At 43.0% G+C, this 20128-nt stretch overlaps 1 protein-coding gene across 1 annotated transcript in view; it reads left to right on the top strand.

Moving 5' to 3' along the window:
• Nucleotides 1–20128, top strand: part of ANKRD6 (ankyrin repeat domain 6) — a gene marked incomplete at both ends in the record, with an annotated part of 32227 nt that overhangs the window by 8412 nt on the left and 3687 nt on the right. Inside the window, 12 exons of the mRNA XM_082302349.1 lie at nt 211–309; nt 8487–8585; nt 9089–9187; nt 12430–12528; nt 13439–13537; nt 15131–15229; nt 15456–15533; nt 16349–16453; nt 16702–16842; nt 17070–17246; nt 19254–19406; nt 19962–20075. Coding sequence (XP_082158475.1) covers nt 211–309; nt 8487–8585; nt 9089–9187; nt 12430–12528; nt 13439–13537; nt 15131–15229; nt 15456–15533; nt 16349–16453; nt 16702–16842; nt 17070–17246; nt 19254–19406; nt 19962–20075 — 1362 coding nt within the window. The remainder of the gene's footprint in view (nt 1–210; nt 310–8486; nt 8586–9088; nt 9188–12429; nt 12529–13438; nt 13538–15130; nt 15230–15455; nt 15534–16348; nt 16454–16701; nt 16843–17069; nt 17247–19253; nt 19407–19961; nt 20076–20128) is intronic.

Below are 20128 nucleotides of genomic sequence, written 5' to 3'. Positions count from 1 at the left end.
GTCATCGGGATAAACTGAAATGTTGCAGAAGGTGGAGGAGAAGTTTGCAGCTTTCACAAAACCAAGGTAAAGCCTTTGTCACACTAATACATGTCAGTTGATACTATTGCAGGTTTCAGAGAGTGAGGTACAAGCAGAAGAATGATGACTATTCAACTACCATGCATAAAAATTCATCTTAAGGTATTATTATTTTCTTCTCATTCATAGCATGGCCGGACCCCCCTGCATCTTGCTGCCCACAAGGGTCATCTCCACGTTGTCCAGGTTTTGTTGAAGGCAGGTTGTGACCTCGATATTCAGGATGATGTAAGTAGATACAACCTTCTAACTTGGGGTGGAGAGGAAAAGGTGATTTGCAAATAACAGTAGACCTTCACTTCTTTGAAGTAGGATTAAATAACAACAAAATCTCTCTCTCGACTTTCCAATTCAGAGATGTAACCTCTAATTTGGAGATGCAAAAGTGTATGGGAAAAAATGTAAAATGTGGTGGTTTTCAGTGAATAGCTTGGTCCTCTTGTTCAAGCTGCAGAGCTTTATAAGAGCTCTGCTTGTGCCAGGTGGGTGTGAGAGCCATCATCTGCTGTTTCTTGTAGAAATGCACTAGGAGTTCATTGTGGGAACCCGCTGGAGGACATCAGGTAGGGGATACAGCCTGTTGTGATGTTTGCCTGAACTGGGAGATGCTTTTTGAGTAGACACACCCCTCAGCATCTAGAACAGCTGCCCGTAGCACAGTGCTGTGCCATGGGATGGCATCATGCTTCATGTGGGGGTGGTCACATCTCTGAGGTTGTTGTGTGGTGGGGCATCAGCACAAAAAAGCTTTGAATTTACCAAATGGTAGTTTGTCTTCATTTGGTAAAATATGTAAGTTACTGGAATTTCTTGGGTTTCTATAAGAGTTGTTCTAATCTTGGACTGGGCTTTAAGGCACTTTGGAGTGACAGGTAACGTGGAATTAGTTCCCTCACTCTGGTGAAAAAAGGTGTAGGCTGAAATGTGCAACAGCAGTTAAATAAGCATGATTTCTTCAAATTAATCACTAACTTCTGATGGCACACTGGAAGAAGTTGAGGAAGCGTTGCTTTTGTTCCCCCTGTAATATATAAGGTGGAGAGTCTTCACAGGCCATAGAGGTCCAGAGGTGTTAGTAAAGGCACCTGTGTGACTGTTAGGACACTGGAAATGTCTAGGTGCCTTTTGAAAATGCCCTTGGGCATTTGTTTGCATCTAGAGAGTTAAATGTCTATAGCAATTGGAAAACTGTTTTTTTCTCTGCATGAGTAGCTGACTCCCTGTGAGACAAGAGCAGTCTGCCTGACAAGCTTGGGGCTGGAGTACTGATGTGGCCAGCTTTCTACAGGGAAACTTAATTTTCCACAAAGAAAATTTGCTTCCTGTGCTCTTTATTCTTTCACTGTGCTCTTCTGTGAAATGGAGCAGATTTGCAAGTGGAATGGGAAAATCAGTTTATTCAGATGTATCCTGGGTATGCTTTTTGACTTCTCCCAGCAGAAATGATTCATTAGATATTTAAGACAAAACTGCAGATACTTTACAGATACAGCCAGTTTTCCTGAGAAAAGAAAACTGCTGCTCTAAGAAAGCAAGAGCTTCCACTTATTTGGTCAAATTTGGTTTCTGTGGAAACTGTTTTTTGAATAAGTCTGGTTCATTTGTTTTAAGCCTCTAGGAATAAAATCTAGGCTGTTTATATGTAAACATGATAGCCATGATGGAAAAACAGTAAAGCAGTGTTCAGCATCATTTCAGTTCAGTGAAAAGTCTTGCTTGTAGAAATGCTCAGCTCATAGAAGACATGTTGTCTTGTGAGCTTCTCAGAGGCTTTGTTCACGACAATTGGATAGTTCCTCTAAATGTGGTGATTAATGTGAGCAGAGAAGACGCATAGATACTGCTTCTTTAAAATGTATTTTGATGTGTAGCTTTGTACTTAGTAGAACTAGTAATTTGGTTGGGATTGAGGGGAGCCTCAGGAGTTGCTGAATCTCAAAGGGTATGTTTGGATTTGTCTTGTAGGAGGTGGAAGGCTAAAACTCCAAATGAAGATTTTTGCTTGTGATAGGTATTAACTAAAATATTTCTGCTTTCCTTTTACATAGGTCTTCAAAGAAGGTTCTCTGCTTATGGCTTCTCCTTGTATAATCCATTTTACAGTTTATGCCCCACAAAATATGTTTGTAGTCTCTTTTAGTTGCAATCTATTGATTATACCTTCTGTCACTTTTACTGTGTACTTATGTGGCAGTGAAGGCATCTTAGTCTCAAGTGTTGATTAACATCTGTATGCTTCATTGCTGTTTTTCAGCAGGTTCAGATATGAAAATGCCTGTGTGTGGAGTATTATATTTCATTGAAAAGCAAATTATTTTGTTGATCTTGGTCTATGGCATTGTTGTGATAGCACACAAAAATCCAAAAAGATGACCTACATTTTATTTTTCCAAATAACAAGAGAAACCTAAACACTTTATTTTGGAGTTTTGATCAAATTCAAGACTAAGTTTTAATTTGCCAGATGATAAGCAGAAACTTAAAAGCTGCTAAATGTTGTGGAGAGATTAAAATGCTCCCTTTCATGTTCTACAGATATATTCCCTAAACACGGTAAGAGCCTTAAGAATTAGTTGAAGAATGACCTCCAGTGGCCTGGAGTGGGATTATTACGAGTTTCAGCCGGTGGAGTCCAGCTCTGTAGAATACGCCACTCCGGGAGCTGACTCTTTCCTTCTCCCTGCCAATACTGACAACTCTTACTGGGATCCCAATGCCATCTCTGAATGGTCAATGAGTGTCCATACAGCACAAACCTCAGAAATAGTCCAGGAGAAAATTGTCCCGGTGAAGGAAATCAAGGATGAAAAAAATAAGAGAAACCAGAAGAGAAAGGCTAGGAAGGAACCTAGAAGATCAGAAAGAGAGAAGGAGGTTAGAACTCTCTTGCATCGGCCCTGCCCTGCGCCTGACGCCTGCTGCGTGCATGCTGCGAATCCTGGTGCGGCGCTCCGGCGTGGCCGAGCTCCCTGCGCTGCATGGCTGCATGGCCCGCTTGGCGCTCCCTGCTCTGCATCCAGTCCCCTGCCTGTCTGCACCCTTGAAAATCTAACTGGGAAAAAAAGTTGATTTAAAACAAAGGCTAGAGATCCTGAAATTTCCCTTCTGGAAGCTCCAGTTTAAGAAGCAGAAAATTAGTTTCAAATGGAACAATAGCCCAGGGTTCATAACCATTTCTAGCTGAATGAAAATATGCAAAGGGGCTTATTTCTGTGGTCCCATTTCATATAAGCTGTAATTTGTTCTGTTCATGATTATTTTTCATGCCTTGATCACTTCTGCTGGACATGCATCATCATCATTTATTGTGCAGAGTGAAGTTGTTCTTAACGGTGTTTCATGACTGCCTCTCTGTAGCAAAAGGGGAGGAGAGCAGCACAGAGACATTGAGAAACATGAGAGCTTATTCAGTTCTCTTTGTGTACAGCTGCTTCAGAATATCCACATATGCTTGTATGCTCCTGCAAGTATTTAACACTTGGTTATATTTTAACTTCAGAATATTTTGATTCTGCTGTGAATTTAGTGGCTTGATTTTATATTACATGACTTTACAAGCACCATTCAGCACTTTGTATCAGGGATTGAAGCCATGAGTTTTTCCTGGTTATTTTAGTTGGTTGTTTTTTTGGTTGGCTGAAGATGTGGATGCTCCATCCCTGGAAGTGTTCAAAGCCAGGCTGGATGGAGCAACCTGGTCTAGTGGAAGGTGTCCCTGCCCATGGCAGGGGAGTTGGAACTAGGTGATCTTTAGGGTTCCTTCCAACCCAAACCATTCTATGATCTTGGTTCAATTTGCCTGTAGCAAGATAGTCTGTTGATTTCTGCAAACATAGAAGTGAAGAGGCAAAGTGTGACATGGGAGAAGGGCTTTAAAGGAGATTGTACAACTGTTGGATGCTCTGGAGAATAGGAATGTGCAGGAAAAAATAGGGTTATAGGTTGGGGTTTTTTTAATCAGAGAAAGGAAAAATAACATGTATTACAAACTAATGTAAACCAAATCTCATTAATTTGGGTCTGTAGAGTCTATAATAGAGACTCCAGTAACCCAGGAGAGCTGTCAGAAGTCTACCTGCGACTGTGTTGGAAGTCACTTGTGTTGTTTCCTTTCCCTTGGGATGAACTTTGGATGTAAATAGATGCCTGCCCAATTTCCAAGCGCCTGTTCCCAGTGGTTGCATCCACTGTTCTAAGGTAGCGCATGAGGAAGCTCAGGGAGATAGTTGCAAACACCAGGACACTGAGCAAATTCCACCAGCAGTGCCAACAGAGGAGTGCTAAACAAAGGGTAATGCTGAAGTCCATGGGGAAAAATCAAGATGTAAGTGTCTGCCTTTCTTCAGGACTCCCAGCCTGTAAGCCTCTCCTGGAAGCAGGTGTTTAAGCCCTCTGTAGAGAGCATGGTTTCCCCCTCTGGAAATATACCTGCTGCTCTGCAGGAGCCCAGTTACAGGCAGAGCTCTCAAATGTGCAGTCCTGCATCCTTTGCATCAGGGGATGCAGATTTCTATCCCAGTCTCCCAGTGTCAGCCTCTTACTATCCCAGTGAATACCGAGATTTTTTCCTAGAAGTGGAGAACTTTCAATACTGCAGTGCTGTCATAGCAGGACGACCTGGGCCAGTACCGCTACCTCTGGGCTACTGTGGAAGAGCCAGTGGCCACTTCCTTTGCTGGCTTGATTTTGAAGGGTTGCAACCATACCGGCAACATGTGTGGAGCTTCTTCCATCAAGCATGTGACAAGGGCACTCACGGGGGCAGAGGGAGGAGGGGAGCTGCCTGCATTAGGGCTGTGCAGGGCCAGGGTGTGCTGTGCCACCGTGACACAGCGCCCTGTACCCACCCACCTTGCAAGGTGACATGTCCAGGGTGTGTACACGTTGGAGTGGAATCTCCTGAGTTTGAATTGCCTTCAGGGCTGGGCAGAGTCTGAGGAAGGGGGTTTAAGATTCACCAGTGTAGACCTTAGTGCCTTCCTTCTATTGAGCCTTTTTGGCTTTGGGCCCATATCTGCCTTTGGGCAGACTCTTGTTTCTATCAAGGTCATGTTTCTGTGACACGGCACTGGAGTTGTCTCTCTTCATTGTTACTGATCTGCAGCCTCTTCCTAAGGCATAAATCTCTTGCAAATAGGATCATAAATTGTGCCCAACATAATAGTCTGGACAGTTAATATGCATTTACCGGTGTAATTGCTCTCTGAGCCTCTGGAACAGACCCCTAATGCTTTGCTAAAGGCGGAATTCTAGTGAGTGCTTTCAGAAATGGTTATTTTAGCAATTAATAAAAGGTACACAAGTCAGTGATTACACTGTCTGAAAATTCATGCTGTGAAAAAAATGCAACTCATCTGTTTTCTCAGACTCCATGAAAGACGAGGCAGGGATTTGCTCCATTGCTGATGGGGAGGGAAGGCAGGTTAGTGTGCAGTGGTGCAGGCACTGTTATTTATAGGATGACTGTGCCCTCCTGTGGCTGGGTTGCTCAGTGGCTGTTACACAGAAGCCATCACAACCTGGTGGTTCAGCTTCCACAGCACTTTAAGCAGTTTAATGTTTGTGCTGAGGTATAAGGAAACAGTGGACCAGGTGCTGCCCTGTCCTGCTGGCTGAGGGATATGGTGGTGGTAGGGACAGACCCTCACCAGGACTCTGACGTGTGCCCTCTCTTCACTGGGAGGTGCCTCAGTTGGTGAAACAAGGTTCGAGATACTCTTTGTCACTCCCTGTTGCATGGATGAGGTATTTATTTTGTCCAGTCAGGGTGTGGGTTGGACCTTACTCTTGGATGCTCTTTTAGGGAAGATGTAAGCACCAAAGTCCATACCTTGGGCAGGAAGCACCTGAGCCTGCCATTTGTGGGACTTGTGTCCCTTCACCTATGTAGGCTTCCATTTCAGAGACCAGAATATATTTTAGGACAAAACTTAGGCATGGCTGAAGCTGTCCCAGTACTGCTGTGTATTGCCAGTGTATGGCCCCCCAGCATACGGGTTGGGATTACCAAGGGAGACCTGGTCTCTCAGCAGTGAGGTGTGCTGCCCACTTTCCAAACAGACAAATGTGTTTGTTTTAAATTTAAATGAAATGCTGTTAGAAGTAGCTGTCATATCAACAAAGCCCCAAAAGCTGAATAGTCTTTGACCTCACTGTGGTTACTGTGATGGGGACAGGAACAAGCCTGGGTTTAAACTGTCCCAGTAAGAAGATCCTTAATTACAAACCAAATCCTGTACAGTCCCTTCCTGTCCCCAATTTGATCTTCTCCAGAGTAATTTTCCAGGCTGTAAAGCAGTAGGAACTAACCATTCATTGTTCAAATTCCATCCACTGCAGTGGCAGTTGCCATTTTGTTTTAGTCTGTTTTATAATATCTTTTGTAGGTTTGCTGGTGCATCAATGCCACTTGGCCGGGGTAGGTTGGCAGATTACTTTCCACTTCATGATAGTCAGACAAAAAGACTTTTGCATTGTCCCACATGACTCACTACTGCAGTAACAGTAGCTGTGCCATTATCAAAAATCAGGTATCAAATTCTTTCTCAGTTTGTTGGTGAGCAGATTTCCATGTAGTCATAGTAACCAGTAACTATCTGACGTTTGTACTTGTGAGATGGTAAAATTTAGACATTTTCCATAACATTTTGGTTGTCTTTGAATTTGGAACAAATACATAAGTTCAGAGCACTTGCCATGCTGTCAATTTTCCAATACTTCTTGTTTTCCTGAAAGTCCCACTTCCTGGAAGCATTACTGTCTTTGTCTCTTAAAATACATTTTCAGTCACAAAAAAAAAGCAAAAATATGTAACCTCTAGAAACAAAAAAATTAGCAGGTTTTTAAAAAGCACCTTCAAGACAATTTTTTAAAATCAACTTCATGATTACAAGCTAATTTAATGATTTACTGGTAGGGATTACTGAAAGGTTGTGGTTGGCAATGCTCATTTTTTTATAGATTAATAACTATTTTGGTGTCATTAGCACGAAAGCACCCCACCAAGAGCAATTTTTCAGTCAGCTGCTAATTGCCTTTGAGAACAAATTGTTCAAATATGCCAGTTATCCAAAGACTCTAGAACAGAAAATACAGAAATTCCTCTAGTTTTAGTATTTAATATAATATGCTACTATCTGATAACGAATTGTAGCAGAGAAATTTTGTATCTGTTTAGGACTTGGCTTCCTGCAAGCTGCTTTTCTTTAGGACACGTGGCATATCTCTGCCCTGTGTGTGTTTGTGGTGACCATTATCTAGATAAGCAGAAATGGATGGGATTCTAAATCTGTTTATTCATCACAGAAAAGTCTGTGTGCAGCTTTGAAGCCTGTCTTTGTTCCTGGACTCAGGCTGTGCTTCAGCGTTGATGGTTCAAAGCAACTTCAAAGGAAAGCCAAGACCAGTTGTTGTGGCAGCAGTGGAACTGCTACAGCTCATTTTCCCATTGATCCCTGTGTTACATCCCTATGCACTGCTTCATAAATCCTTCTCTAGCCCCTCTTTTATCAGGTTCTCACCAACATGTACATAAAAACATATAGATAACCCCTGATGGGCAGGGACACTGGTTTAAGTCTGCCTAGTCTTCAGTTTCTGGAAGGATTGCAGAAAACTAACCTTGGGCTCTCTAGCTGAGCAAATGAGTTCAGCAGTTTTTAGAGAGGAGATAGATGGGCAGTCAGACAAGATGACCACATTGGTGTAATTTCTTTTAGAAAGCTGGCCTTAAAGGAAATAAACTGATGTAAGAGACTTGCTAGTTGCTGCTGCGTGGTGGGTCAATGAGAAATGAAAGTCCTTTGGACCTCAAGATTACTCAGTTGCTCGAATGAAACAAGTGGATGGTCCTGCAGTTGTGGTCCTCATTGTAAAGTTGCCTCCACTCTTAGCACGAATGGGTAAATTCATCAGAGGTGCTGAAGAGACAGATCTCATCTCATGCTCCTTATCCTAAGCAGGGCTGATGGAGCAATCAGAGCCAGAACAGGAGAGCCTTATCCAGTTAGTGTAAGTCCTGGAGGATCATTATGATGAATTACAACAGCCTGTAATTCCCTTTAGTCCCTGACAGACACTGTTGACTATTAGACACATAGAGCCAAATGTGTTCAATTCACTGCCTTCTAATACTGCCATGTGTTTAGAATGCTTCAGCGCTGTATATGGGATTGTGATGACTTGCAAAATACTGTAAATGGTTTGTAGCTCTCTGATAGTTTCAATAACTTCATTAATCTTGGAAACTTCAATGATAGTTGTTTATGGGGACTGTTTTCAAAGGCAGCTTGGATTTAAGCAGTTATGTGTGTCAAAGGTGCAGCCCCTGTGTATGTTGTCTGCATTTGCATTGAGTCAAAATGAGGTGGGAATTGTACCAATTACAAATTTGCTTCTTTTTGCAGGGTGACCAGACAGCATTGCATCGGGCTGCTGTGGTAGGGAACACCGATATAATAGCAACTCTGATTCAAGAGGGCTGTGCTTTGGACAGACAAGACAAGGTAAAAGGCAAAGCAAAAGCCCTTGGGATGGCAGCCTTTGCAGTCAGTAATGTTAAGGTCTCAGAGAGAAAGTTACAGTTTATACTCCTTAGTAAGTGTCTGATGCTTTGAGAGTAATTGGAACAATTACACTGAGAAAAAGGCTGCACCTTCTCTTTAATTCAAGTGACTGATTTAGTTATGCTTTTATATTAGGCTGATAGTTTTTGGTTTGAGAGTCTGTTCTCAGCTCATTAAGGGATGAATTAAAGGAATGTGCAACCATACTACGCCCTACACAAAACACTGCACAGTTCCCATGATTATCCCAGAAATTGAGAATCCCAGGCTGTAAGTTTAATTTAGGAGTAAATATAACTAATTTCAAGTTCCAAACAAATAATATTTTTACCCTCTTCTAAAAGTAAAATAGAAAACAAGGTAGTAGGAAATGAAAATATTTTTAAGAGAGTAGGTTGGTTATACAGTCCCTAACCTTCTACTCTTGTGTATGTGCTCTTCAGGATGGGAACACTGCTCTTCATGAAGCTTGTTGGCATGGATTCAGTCAGTCTGCCAAAGTGCTTGTTAAAGCAGGAGCCAACGTTCTTGCCAAGAACAAGGTGAGACCCATGGAAGAGGAGCTTTCAGTTCTGGTCTAAGGTGGCTGTTTCTCAGAACTGGAGATTTCTGGCCGTGGCATTTCTCAGCAGGTGGGGGACCAGCTCTTAGTGAGATTTTTTCTTCTTTTTCTTTTCATTTATCACGCCTGGATGGTTCATCCACAGGCATTAGGAAATTCATATTTTGGCAGCTGACGCAGGAGAAACTCAATAATGTGTTGAATGATACATTAATTACAGCTGAGGAACACTGCCATTCCTGTGGAAATCTCCATGGTGCTCTAATTTATACTGAGGAGATTCATTGTGATTGGTGTGATTTAAAATGGAAATGAATTGTACTAATAAGAAAATGGTATTGAAAATCTGTTTTTTTCCAGAAATTAAACAGCCAAAGGAATGTAAGCCACAGAGGGAAACAAAAAAAAGAGTACCTTTTGTTACTAAATTCTTACTAATATATTAGCATAGTCTCTTCCCAGAATCTTGTAATGAACCTGGATTATGTTCCTTTTGGTATTTATAAAACCTTGAGAGCTGTTTAGAGGAAAGAATAACAAAGTAAAGGGGTTTAGTTCCACTCTAATTGTTATAACTGAGGGGCACTTCAATTCAGTAATTCAGAAGTTAATGGAATAGTCCAGGAAATGGTGGTAGCAGCCCATGGTGTGAGCAGAGTCAGGGTTTGGATGGCTGTGCTGCTGGGTTGCTCAGATCACACGGCTGGCACTGTGCCCTAGGTGACAGGGAGAGGGGCTTTGGGATGGCTTTAGGGGATGTCTGAGCATTTTTGGTAAATTTCTTTTTAAAACAGTAGCTGGAAGGGGCTGGGAAAGAAAGGAGACAGCTGGTCAAAGTCTAAGATTTAGAGTAAAAAGGCATGTTGCCTGGGCATAATGTTTCTGTATGTGCACGTGTGTATACGTATATGCACTATAGAAGCATATGTTTGTACAATTGTGCTCTGCAATTACATCGTCTTCAATATTGTTTTATGTGTATCCCTTCTTTTTATATTATTTCTACTACCAATTCTTATTTTCTGTAATTACTTTTGCTGTAATGTCCACCTAGATTTGTATCAAGGGTACTTTAGAGAACTTCTCATGCTTGACTATGAAGTCTTGTTGAAGCTATCCCTGGATACGCTTGTCTGTGTATAACCATACACTTCTGTACAAAGGTGTGGGCTTAAGATGCAAGTCTGGTTATCCTGCATGCTTGTGTGCCTCAGGGAGTTAGAAGATTTCGCTTACAATCCAGTGTATGTCAGCTGGAGGCAACCTCTCTGGGAAAGTATGTGCACAAAATAGCTCAGCAGGGTTGATGGCTGAAATATGACTGGCAAACTTAAATACTACCTGAGCAACTCCTGTGCTAGTCTTTGATGTCTTACCCACACAGTCTTACCCTTTGCATTTCACTCTTTGGATGTTTTCTAATGGACAAGATATATTCTCAGGAGCTGCTGAAAAATGTGGGAATCCTGCATGCTTGTATGTGCTTTTACCCTTTTGTTTTCAAGAAAAATGAAGAGCTTAAATCTACTTAATCCCAAAATGGTTTCTCTGTTCTCTCAGCTTTTTGTGTTACTGATGACAAGGCATTATCATTCTGACAGCTTTTCTGGCAGCCAGGGTTGAGTGCCATGTGCAGGAGCATCCCACAGGCTGTTGACTTACACCTAGACAATGTGTGATTTGGGATGGACGGGACAGATATGGGCTGCTAGATTTGCCAAATCTGTGAAGCAGCAGAAGATGGGAAGGATTTGACACTGTGTTTTGGTTAGCTGTATTCCTCCTGCACAGCAATCGCCCTGGAGGTGCAGTTTATTTTAAGTTGGCTGAAAAAAATCTCTTCTGCTGTGATAGATCATTCAGTGAGATCAGTTGTAGCCTTATTTTTAGATTCTCCATCAGTCTGTACATTTCAGTGAAGACTCCCAGACTGGTACAACTTGGACCCTCTCTCCCTCTCAGAAGTTGGTGAGAGATTTGTCGCCCCATGGGAGATGAACCAGATGAGCCACTCTGTGAGCTCTGACCCTTGGCACCGTGCTTCTCCCAGAATTGAAGTCCTCATCTGCTGCACAGGACATCTGCCTTCCCACCAGGGCCAAGCTGCCAAACAGCAAATGGTAAAGGCATTGCAGAGGCTTTTCAGAGATAAACCCGGGAGGGAAAAAATGAACACTTAAATGCAATTTAGCTGTGAAGAAAAATGTTCATGTCTGTCACAGCTTAGGGACTGCATTCAGGTCTGTAATATCGAAATGAAGACCTAAGACCACATCTAAGACTTGGCCTTTTGTAATTCAAACCCTGCAGCTTTGATCTGTGTTTTGAAAGCAAGGGGGACAAATTAAAGGACATAATCAAGGTGAACAGGCAGCACAGTAAGCCTGGTAAACCTTTTTACCTGAGGTGATTTAATTTCTAGCTCCCAAGAGCCAAAAACTCTGAATGTTTTCAGGCCAACAAAAGCCAAATGCTGCCAGAAAAACTTGTCAGACCAAAAAAATCATTCACCACGTTAGAGAGGCAATACACAAGCCAACACTTCTTTGATTTCTATCCATTTCTGCACATTTTCTTCTTTGAGGAACCATAGCATGTGATTCTCTGGAGCTTGGGTGGCTTTTTGCCCTCCCTTCTCGTCTTGGCTGGAGACTGGTGTGCCTCCTGAACATCAAAGCTTCTTGAGAGCCTAAAATCTATATCCTGCCTAGTGGGAGCACCTACAGACCCAGCCAGACTTCGAGATGGTTTGTGTTATGAACATAAGGAGACAGGAGTTGTGACCCTGGTCTGCTCAATACCCTGCAGTAGTCATGGCTGGGATCAAAGATCCTGTGCCATGGCAATTTGGTTTTTTGTGTCTGTGCATGGGGGAAACCTGAAACACAAGAATTACAGTTCTTTGAATTAAATATTTAACACTGCTGTTTGAGACTAATGAATGAGACAGTTTTTAGAGTTCTTTCTTCCTGTAAACAGATTTGACCAATGCAGATATCATTAGACTGTCCTGTTTCTGCCTTTATTATGTCTCAGGTAAGCCATTGCCAGAATGAAGCGGGGATTTCACTGTCCAGGTTCATTCACCTCGTATCTTTAGGAAAATAACAGTTTCCCACCCTTAGGTGGATCTTTTTGTGCAAAGACCTGTGAGGTTTTATTTTTTAATATTTATGTCCAATTTCTAAATATGGCTTTTATATTTTCCTGTATTTCTCTAAGGCAGGTAACACACCTCTTCACCTGGCTTGCCAGAATAGCCATTCCCAGAGTACTCGTGTTTTGTTACTTGGAGGATCTCGAGCAGACCTCAAAAATAATGTGAGTTTTGGAAATAACATGTTCATTTTTGTGTGACTTTGTTTTAGCTATATTGCTTTAACTTGTAGAAATACTCAGAAAGGCTTTAAGCTATGATTTTTATTATAAATTATATTGAAAAAACCCCACTATCCAACCATTGTATTCATCATGCACAGGAATGCTTTTGGTAGGACTGAGTGATGCGCTACTTGTGCATCTCTTGAGCAGGGATAGAAGGAGCCACATGGGGTTTTCCTGTTGCACAGACAGTGGTGAAAGGCTTCAGATCTGCAGATCACATATACTGTGTGTTAGTCTGTCAAATGAGGTAGATTCAAGGTGGCTTCAGTTCCAGACAGCTTTCCTTCTATTTTGTAATGATTCTGGCATGATAAATAAAGAGATAAGCAATCTACAAAGGGAAGCCAAATGTTTTTGCCCTGCTTGATAACAAAATCGGCAGAGAAATGGAAACCTGTGGGGTTTTGGTACCCAGGCTCAGCTGCACAAGTGCCACCCTTCATGAAAATGCTGCTCAGGCCACCACTCATGTTTTCTACACTATGTGCAACCCTAAGGTGAGATTCCAAATTGCACTGGTTTGTGGTTCAGAAGAATAGATTTAATGGGAAAATATAACTAACTTGGGGTTTGTAGTGCCGGTAAAATAGCATTTATAATTCCAGTATTTCCCATCAGTGGTTAAAGAATTCATGTTCTCACCTTGCCTGACCTGAGCTCTTGCTAAACTTTCCCACCCATGATAGCAGATTTTGTACTGCAGAGAAGACAGCATTGCTGTTCTGTGGAGGTGTGTGGTGTTTACTGCTCTTTCTGATTTAGTAGGATTATTTCATCCCTGAACACCATGACAAATACAGGCTTTCTCACTGTGATTACATGCTCAGAGCTTTGTTTCTGTTTGCAGGCAGGAGATACCTGTCTGCATGTGGCTGCTCGTTATAATCACTTGCCCATCATTAGGGTGCTGCTCAGTGCTTTCTGTTCTGTCCATGAAAAGAACCAGGTCAGTGCATGAACCTCATTGTGACTCTGTGCCCTTTGCATACGGCCAGTTGTTGGGAAGAGGAATTCCTACCGAAGTAATCCCGCTTCACTCTGTGTGTTCCACTGTACCACCAAATGCCTAAGCTTTTAAGAACAGCCTTAAAGTAATGGCATATCAGTGGTTTATTATTTTGCCATCGCATTTGCATTATTTCTTTAAAGCATTGCTTATTTATGAGGCGATTTAATGATCTTATAGCCATTACAGAGACATTGTGAAGCACAACTCACTGACATTTAGATGCTACTAAAGTGCGAATTCCTCTGGAATACTTTTCTTCACTGTGTTTTGCAGTAGAGGGAATTAAGAGGACATAAAAGTGAAGACAAAGTATGCTCTAAATTCAAACTAATGATCAGTCCAGACTAGGATTAATCATGCATAGTTGTTTTATAGAGAAGTAATTGATTGCTGTACCTATAGCATAGCCTAATTGGGTAGTAGAAGGGAATGAAATTAGTACGGTAAAATGTGTTAAATCTGCTAAATAAACATATTATGTGGTGCTTAACCACATTTTCTCATGTTCCTGGGAAATTTTCCATGTGTAGTTGAGGATCATAAAGATGTTTTCTGAACTGTACATTTAATGTTCTTTCTTCACTATGAGATATTACAGCAAACAAAATGGGTTTCAGCATGTTAAATTTACTATGTAATTTTATTTGGAAATGAGTTTTTTAAATTGCAAAATGAGCTACTGAATATTAAGATCAACTGGTGTGAACCTGGTCCAGAGAGATATCCCTTTCCTTCATTCCCCAGCACTACCCAAAGTTGTTCCATATTTGCCCACAGAATGATTTGATTTAGGAGTACACTTCATCTAAGTTAGCAACAAGCAATTGATAACCACTAGTCCTGAGATCTAATTTTATGAAAGCAAAATGCAAGACCAGGGGGACAGGAGGGCATTATACTCATGTGTCCACTCTCACTTGAACAGTTGTTGGCTCTGTTACCAGTGCTCAAATCTGATCATGGCTGTGTTCACCTCACTGCACCAGGACAAGGGCAGGGCAGTGTGTTAGTGCAGGACCTGGACTGCCTCCTGGCTCTAATCCAAAATCAGTTTTTCCTGAGGAATCTTGTGAAGAGAATGCCAATCATCTTGCTGCCGGTACTTCCCGGAGTATTTCTGAGTAATGTGATACATGACCACCTGCACACCAAATAATCAAACCTGGGGAAAAAAAAAGAAGAGAAGGTTGTGGTGGGAAAACTTGTTCTACCCTCAGATGTCGTATCCATTTGCTGGAGGTAGAGCTGGGCTGTCTCCAAGATGCATCATGTGTCACTTGGTTTAGAAAAATCAGATCACCAGCGCCCCAGCTGCATTTCTCAAACCCAGGCTGAAGTAGCTCTTTGCCTGCTCCTGTCATCTTCCCACTCAGTTATTTTTTATTGACCAGACCTTATTTAAGCTTAGTTGTTGCATCAGTAAGTGTAGGTTTTTTTCATCTCTGAGTATCTTTTAGGAAGGTGTGAATTTTGTAGGGTGAGACCTGAGGACTTGTGTCACAACTTTGTTTTCTGCTTTCTGACTTGCAGGCAGGGGATACTGCACTCCATGTAGCTGCTGCTCTAAATCACAAGAAGGTGGTGAAGCTCTTGCTGGAGGCAGGAGCTGATGCATCCGTTGTCAACAATGTAAGCAGGACACAGAGTTTCTTTGGTATTTTATATTAACGTAGAGTCTCTTCAACATTCTTCATAGGCTTGGTAGAAAATACTTGGTTGAATTATATCTGGGTAAATTAAAGCAATTAGTCACTTTACTCTTGTGCACAGAGTATATACCAACTTGGTGGGAGAAATTCCACATTTTCAGTAGTTTGTGTTTTGAAGGAAATGCTGTTTTCTTTTTTCCTCTCAGGCAGGCCAGACCCCTCTAGAGGTTGCCAGACAGCACAATAACCCCGAGGTTGCGCTCCTGCTCACTAAGGCATCACAGGTACATTGCACATCTCTCCCCAACACACACATACACATGGAGCTGAGGCCACTTAACCTTGGGAGGCTGCATCCCCTGCTCCTTGTCTTCTGCTGTGAAAGGTTCCTGTGTTTCTGCTGGCATTGTGGGCTGGCCTCAGGTCTATTGACACAGAGCCTCTCAGCCTCTCGGGTGAGCAAGGTGTGCAGATTAAGCCTCAGGATGAAGTGCTGTCAGAGGTTTCTCTGTCCTGACTGGCAGAGTGTGGAGTAGTCAGAGGCACTTGTTCCCTGCAGTGGCCCAGGAGTTAGAAAGTTGCCCTGTACCCAGAAGCTCCTGAGTTGTGTCACTCTGCTGCCTGTCTCAGGCATATCCCATCCCCAAAATGGTGGTTAGCACTGGAGGATGCTTTGCAATGGGGACAAAATGTTTATGTCCTGTTTATACTTTGCAGCTGTGTGTGAAATGCTGCAATGCTCTGCAGGCCAGAAGGCAGGTGGGAGGACATGAGACCAGGCACAATCCTTGCCCTCAACTTCCTTGTCACCTCTGCATGAAAAAGGCTGGGCTTGGCTTGGGAACCAGCCCAAGGACAGCAGAGGAGGTGCTCACCCTTCTAGGGGACAGCAGAGTGTCCCAACAGACTGAGCTCAGTGGTGGTGTGTTTTAACAGCCATAAACACCCACGTTGCTTGGCCCATCAGTTTCCATCTGGCAGGGCACTCTCCTTTATCTGTTGCCTTTCAGACAGGCAAGGAAAAAGTCTGCTCTATTACTTGTCTTCTGTGGTAGGAAAGAGCATGACATCACTGAGTAACAATGTGGTCTGCCTTCAGGTCTCACGTTTTAACCGTGGGAGAAGCCTGAGGAAGAAGAGAGAGAGACTGAAGGAGGAAAGGCGAGCTCAGTCGGTGCCACGGGATGAAGTGGTACAGAGCAAGGTATGGCCTGGCATTACCAGCTGGATCTGCTGTGAAGAGGGACTGTCACTAAAACCCATGAGGAATCAGTCCATTTGGAGCCATCACTTGTGCATGGCCCCAGCAGCTGCCTGAGGCTGTCTGTCATGCTCTGCTGCTAAAGCATTTCCCACTCACGTGTGCAGAGCAGCTTAAAACTGGGCAATCGAGGAAGAGGCTCCTTTTCCCCATCTCTGCAACCGCTCTGAACTCGCTGTCTTTGCTTCAAGCAGGGCAGTGTCTCAGCTGCTGACGACACACAGAGCAGCGACCAGCCGCCAGAGAGGAAGAACAACCTGAAGGATAAACCCCGGTCAGCCTCACCAGATCCCAAAGGAAAAAAGAGCAAAAAGAAAAAGCCAAAAGAAAAGGTATCAGTAGATTTAAAACAGCAGGGAGAGAAGGGATAGCTGTTCAGAAGTGGTGTGGGTGTCACTTTAGTGTGTTGGGGCAGCAGCCCCACCATGCTCCTGGGGCAGAGATAGTCTTCAGGTAAAACTGATTTTTGCTGTAATTGTCTCAAAGGATTTGTCCCATTCCCATCAGGAATAGTTTAGCAGGGCTCATATAGGCAAAACACTGTGTGTATGTTATGCAGGTTTCAGCACTCTCGGACCCCATCTCCCCAGCTGATCAGCAGACACTCCCTCAGCCCCAGAAAAACGTGCCTAAGCGCAGAAGTAAACACCACTGCTCCTCTCCACCCCCTCCCCACGAGGTCCGAGCCTACCAGCTCTACACACTCTACCGAGGAAAGGATGGGAAGGTGATGCAGGTGAGCCACTGCCCTTTCAGAGGGAGACATTGCGAGCAGCGTGTGCAGCTGGGACACAGGTAATGGATAGAACATATGCTCCACTACCTGCACTCTCAGGGACATGAAATCATGACTTGGGATTGGTTTTCCTTGCTTGGGCTTCAGCTGCATTTTGGCCTGAATTCTGGCAAACTATAAGCTGGTTTTGTGCCTGTTAAAGAAGCCACACTTGAGTAGTTTTGATCTGCAAAGATAAGGCGTGAACAGTGATTGGAAATGATACAAGAACTTTCATGATATACTTTGAAACATTAAGAGTTCTGACAGGAGATGCAAAGAGATTTTCCAAGGAAAAGCAGTGTGTGAGCACTGAAAGCTTACTGCCTAAACCAAGAGGTTGAGTAAGCTCAATAGATTTTGTTCCAGTTCTTTCTGGGTTTTGCAACATGTCTTTGGGGATTCTATGTTTACTGGGGGCAGGATTTCTATAGAAACTGGTAAACAAATAAACCTGGAGCTACCAGCCCATGTGCATTTATTCTAGTTTGGAGAATGATATTTTAGTCACTTTATTACACAGTTAATTACCAGTAGACATTTACAGGAAAGCATAAAAACAGTCATTAAATTATCCTGTAGACACGGTAGACAGCTGTATTGTTGTTTTCTTAATACTGTCCTCCTGTACTCCTATGAGGTCTATCCTTTCATTTCCGTAGCTTCTCACATCCATCCATCATCTCTTGTTAGTTCATTCCTGTAGTTCAGAATTTCAGGAGATTCTGAAGATCATTCAAGTCAGACTTCAAAGGTTTTACTGGCTGTTCACTGCTTTCCAATCTCTCAGTGTAATGTCTGAGAAATTTCCAGACAGGGACACTATGGAATTATCCTCTAGCAGACATCAGGAAGGATGGAGGGCCTTTCATATATTAAAAGGAGTATCTCCCTGCTGTGGGGATCTGACGGGCCATAGGAAGGACTTGTGGAGCAGAGAGGTACAGAAAGCAGATAGAAGAGATTTGTATACAAATCTCATCTATTCACAAAGATTAGCTTAATAGAGCTAGAGTCCCATACAGTTTTTCCTGAAATACATGACACTCCTCTCTCCTTTTCTTTTTTGCTTGTCTGTCTTCTTTGATGCCCTGAGGCCATGAATAGCAAACATAATTTCTGAAGTACATGTACTTCTGAAGCTTTCTTTAGTACTTAGCAAACCACCCACCTTTCCCTCGCAAGGGAATAACCCCCAATTTATGAAACACTGCTGCGGGGCTAAAGAAGACGGGGAGGCTCCTCTGCAGACAGATTCAGAGCAGCTGCTTTGGGCTCCTGGTACAGCCCCTGAAGGAGCCAGTTTTTGCCTTTGGGCTGCAGAGGAAGCTGATGAGGTTTAGCTGTCCTTGCTTAAGGGAGCCTTTTGTGAGCATCTCCCTGAGAGAGTTAAATGTGGTCAGTGCAGTTGCCCTTGCAGAGGGGCCATGGGATGGTGTCAGGTGAGTCAAAGGCAGGCAGAGCAGTGCCCAGCAGGCAAGGGGCAGCTGAATGCCAGAAGGGTGAGGGCAGACAAAAGCAGCGAGGGCCTTGCCATTCAGTACCAAAAAAAAGGACAGAGCACATTATTGGCATTAGGTTAAAAAGCAAATGCACATAATCCACAAAATCAGATTTTTTTTTTTTTACAATTGAGAATTACAGCATTGAGACACAGGGTATAGGCCTGTGATGTACTCCCTCAGCCAGCACACAGGGTCTGAGCACAGTGCTGCGTGTAGCCCCAGTGAATTCAACACTGCTGTGTGTTTGGGTGTGTCCACACACATCAGATCAATCCTTGTGTAGGCTATGCTTTTTCAACTAACAGCCCATTTGCTGAGCTGCTGTAAGATACTGTCAGGAGGGTGAGATACAGTACATGGGATAGAAGAACCCAAGACTGACTGAAGGAGGCTGTGATAATGTTCCAGGTGTGCTAAGAGGGTGGTGGGGTGTAGCAAGTAAATGTATCATCACTCCTTTCAGGCACCCATAAATGGATGTCGTTGCGAGCCCTTGATAAATAAATTGGAGAATCAGCTGGAGGCAACAGTGGAAGAGATAAAAGCTGAGCTTGGGACAGTACAAGATAAGATGAATATTAAGCTGGGCCAGATGGAAAGCAAAACTCAACATCAGGTAAGAATATGACCTGAAGGTCTGCTTGTCCATATGGTTTAGAAACATATCCTCAACTTAATTAATATTTTCATTGTAGTGATTCATTTTTTGCTTCTTGTGTTGTAAAAGCAAACCTGAACTCTTAATACTGAAGTCCAGGGAACTGTGACATTCCACTGGGAAATGATGTTGTGAACTAGGGTCTTGAGAAAAAACACATTGAATGTGTTAAATGGCTTCTGGTGCTTCTTTAGACAAGGAAACTTAAGGGCTTGAGGCATTAAGAGGGAAAAAAGGCAGCCCTATGGCTGGTCAGTTCATAGTTGTCAAAATCCCACTTGCTGAATTATGTATGGATTGACATACAAGGTCGTCTAAATTACTTTTTATTTTTAATTTAGTAGTTATTAATTGGTAATTTTGTGATTGAACCTCTTTGCTAGCTACATCTAATTGTAGTTGGGAGCATTCCTAGAAATGAAGACTGAAAGACTATACTTTGGTTTACAGGGTTCACAGATGGGAGTTTGGTTTCTAACGCGATGATCTCAGCTGAACTGTTTTTCCCCACAGCTGCGTGTTTTGGACAAGCTTATGGCTGAGCGACTGTCGGCAGAGAGGACAGAGTGCCTTCACCGCCTGCAGCAGCACACGGAGCTGGAGAAGAGTGAGGGGGAGAAGCGGCAGGTAGGGCTTGAAACAACTACTCCCTCTTAGCTCATCCCCTGGCAGCTCAGCTC

The sequence above is a fragment of the Coloeus monedula genome (genome assembly GCF_965178545.1).
Source record: "Coloeus monedula genome assembly, chromosome: 2".
NCBI lineage: Eukaryota > Metazoa > Chordata > Aves > Passeriformes > Corvidae > Coloeus > Coloeus monedula.
The sequence above is the reverse complement of the archived record's forward strand: the minus strand, read 5'-3'. Positions and strand labels throughout refer to the sequence as shown.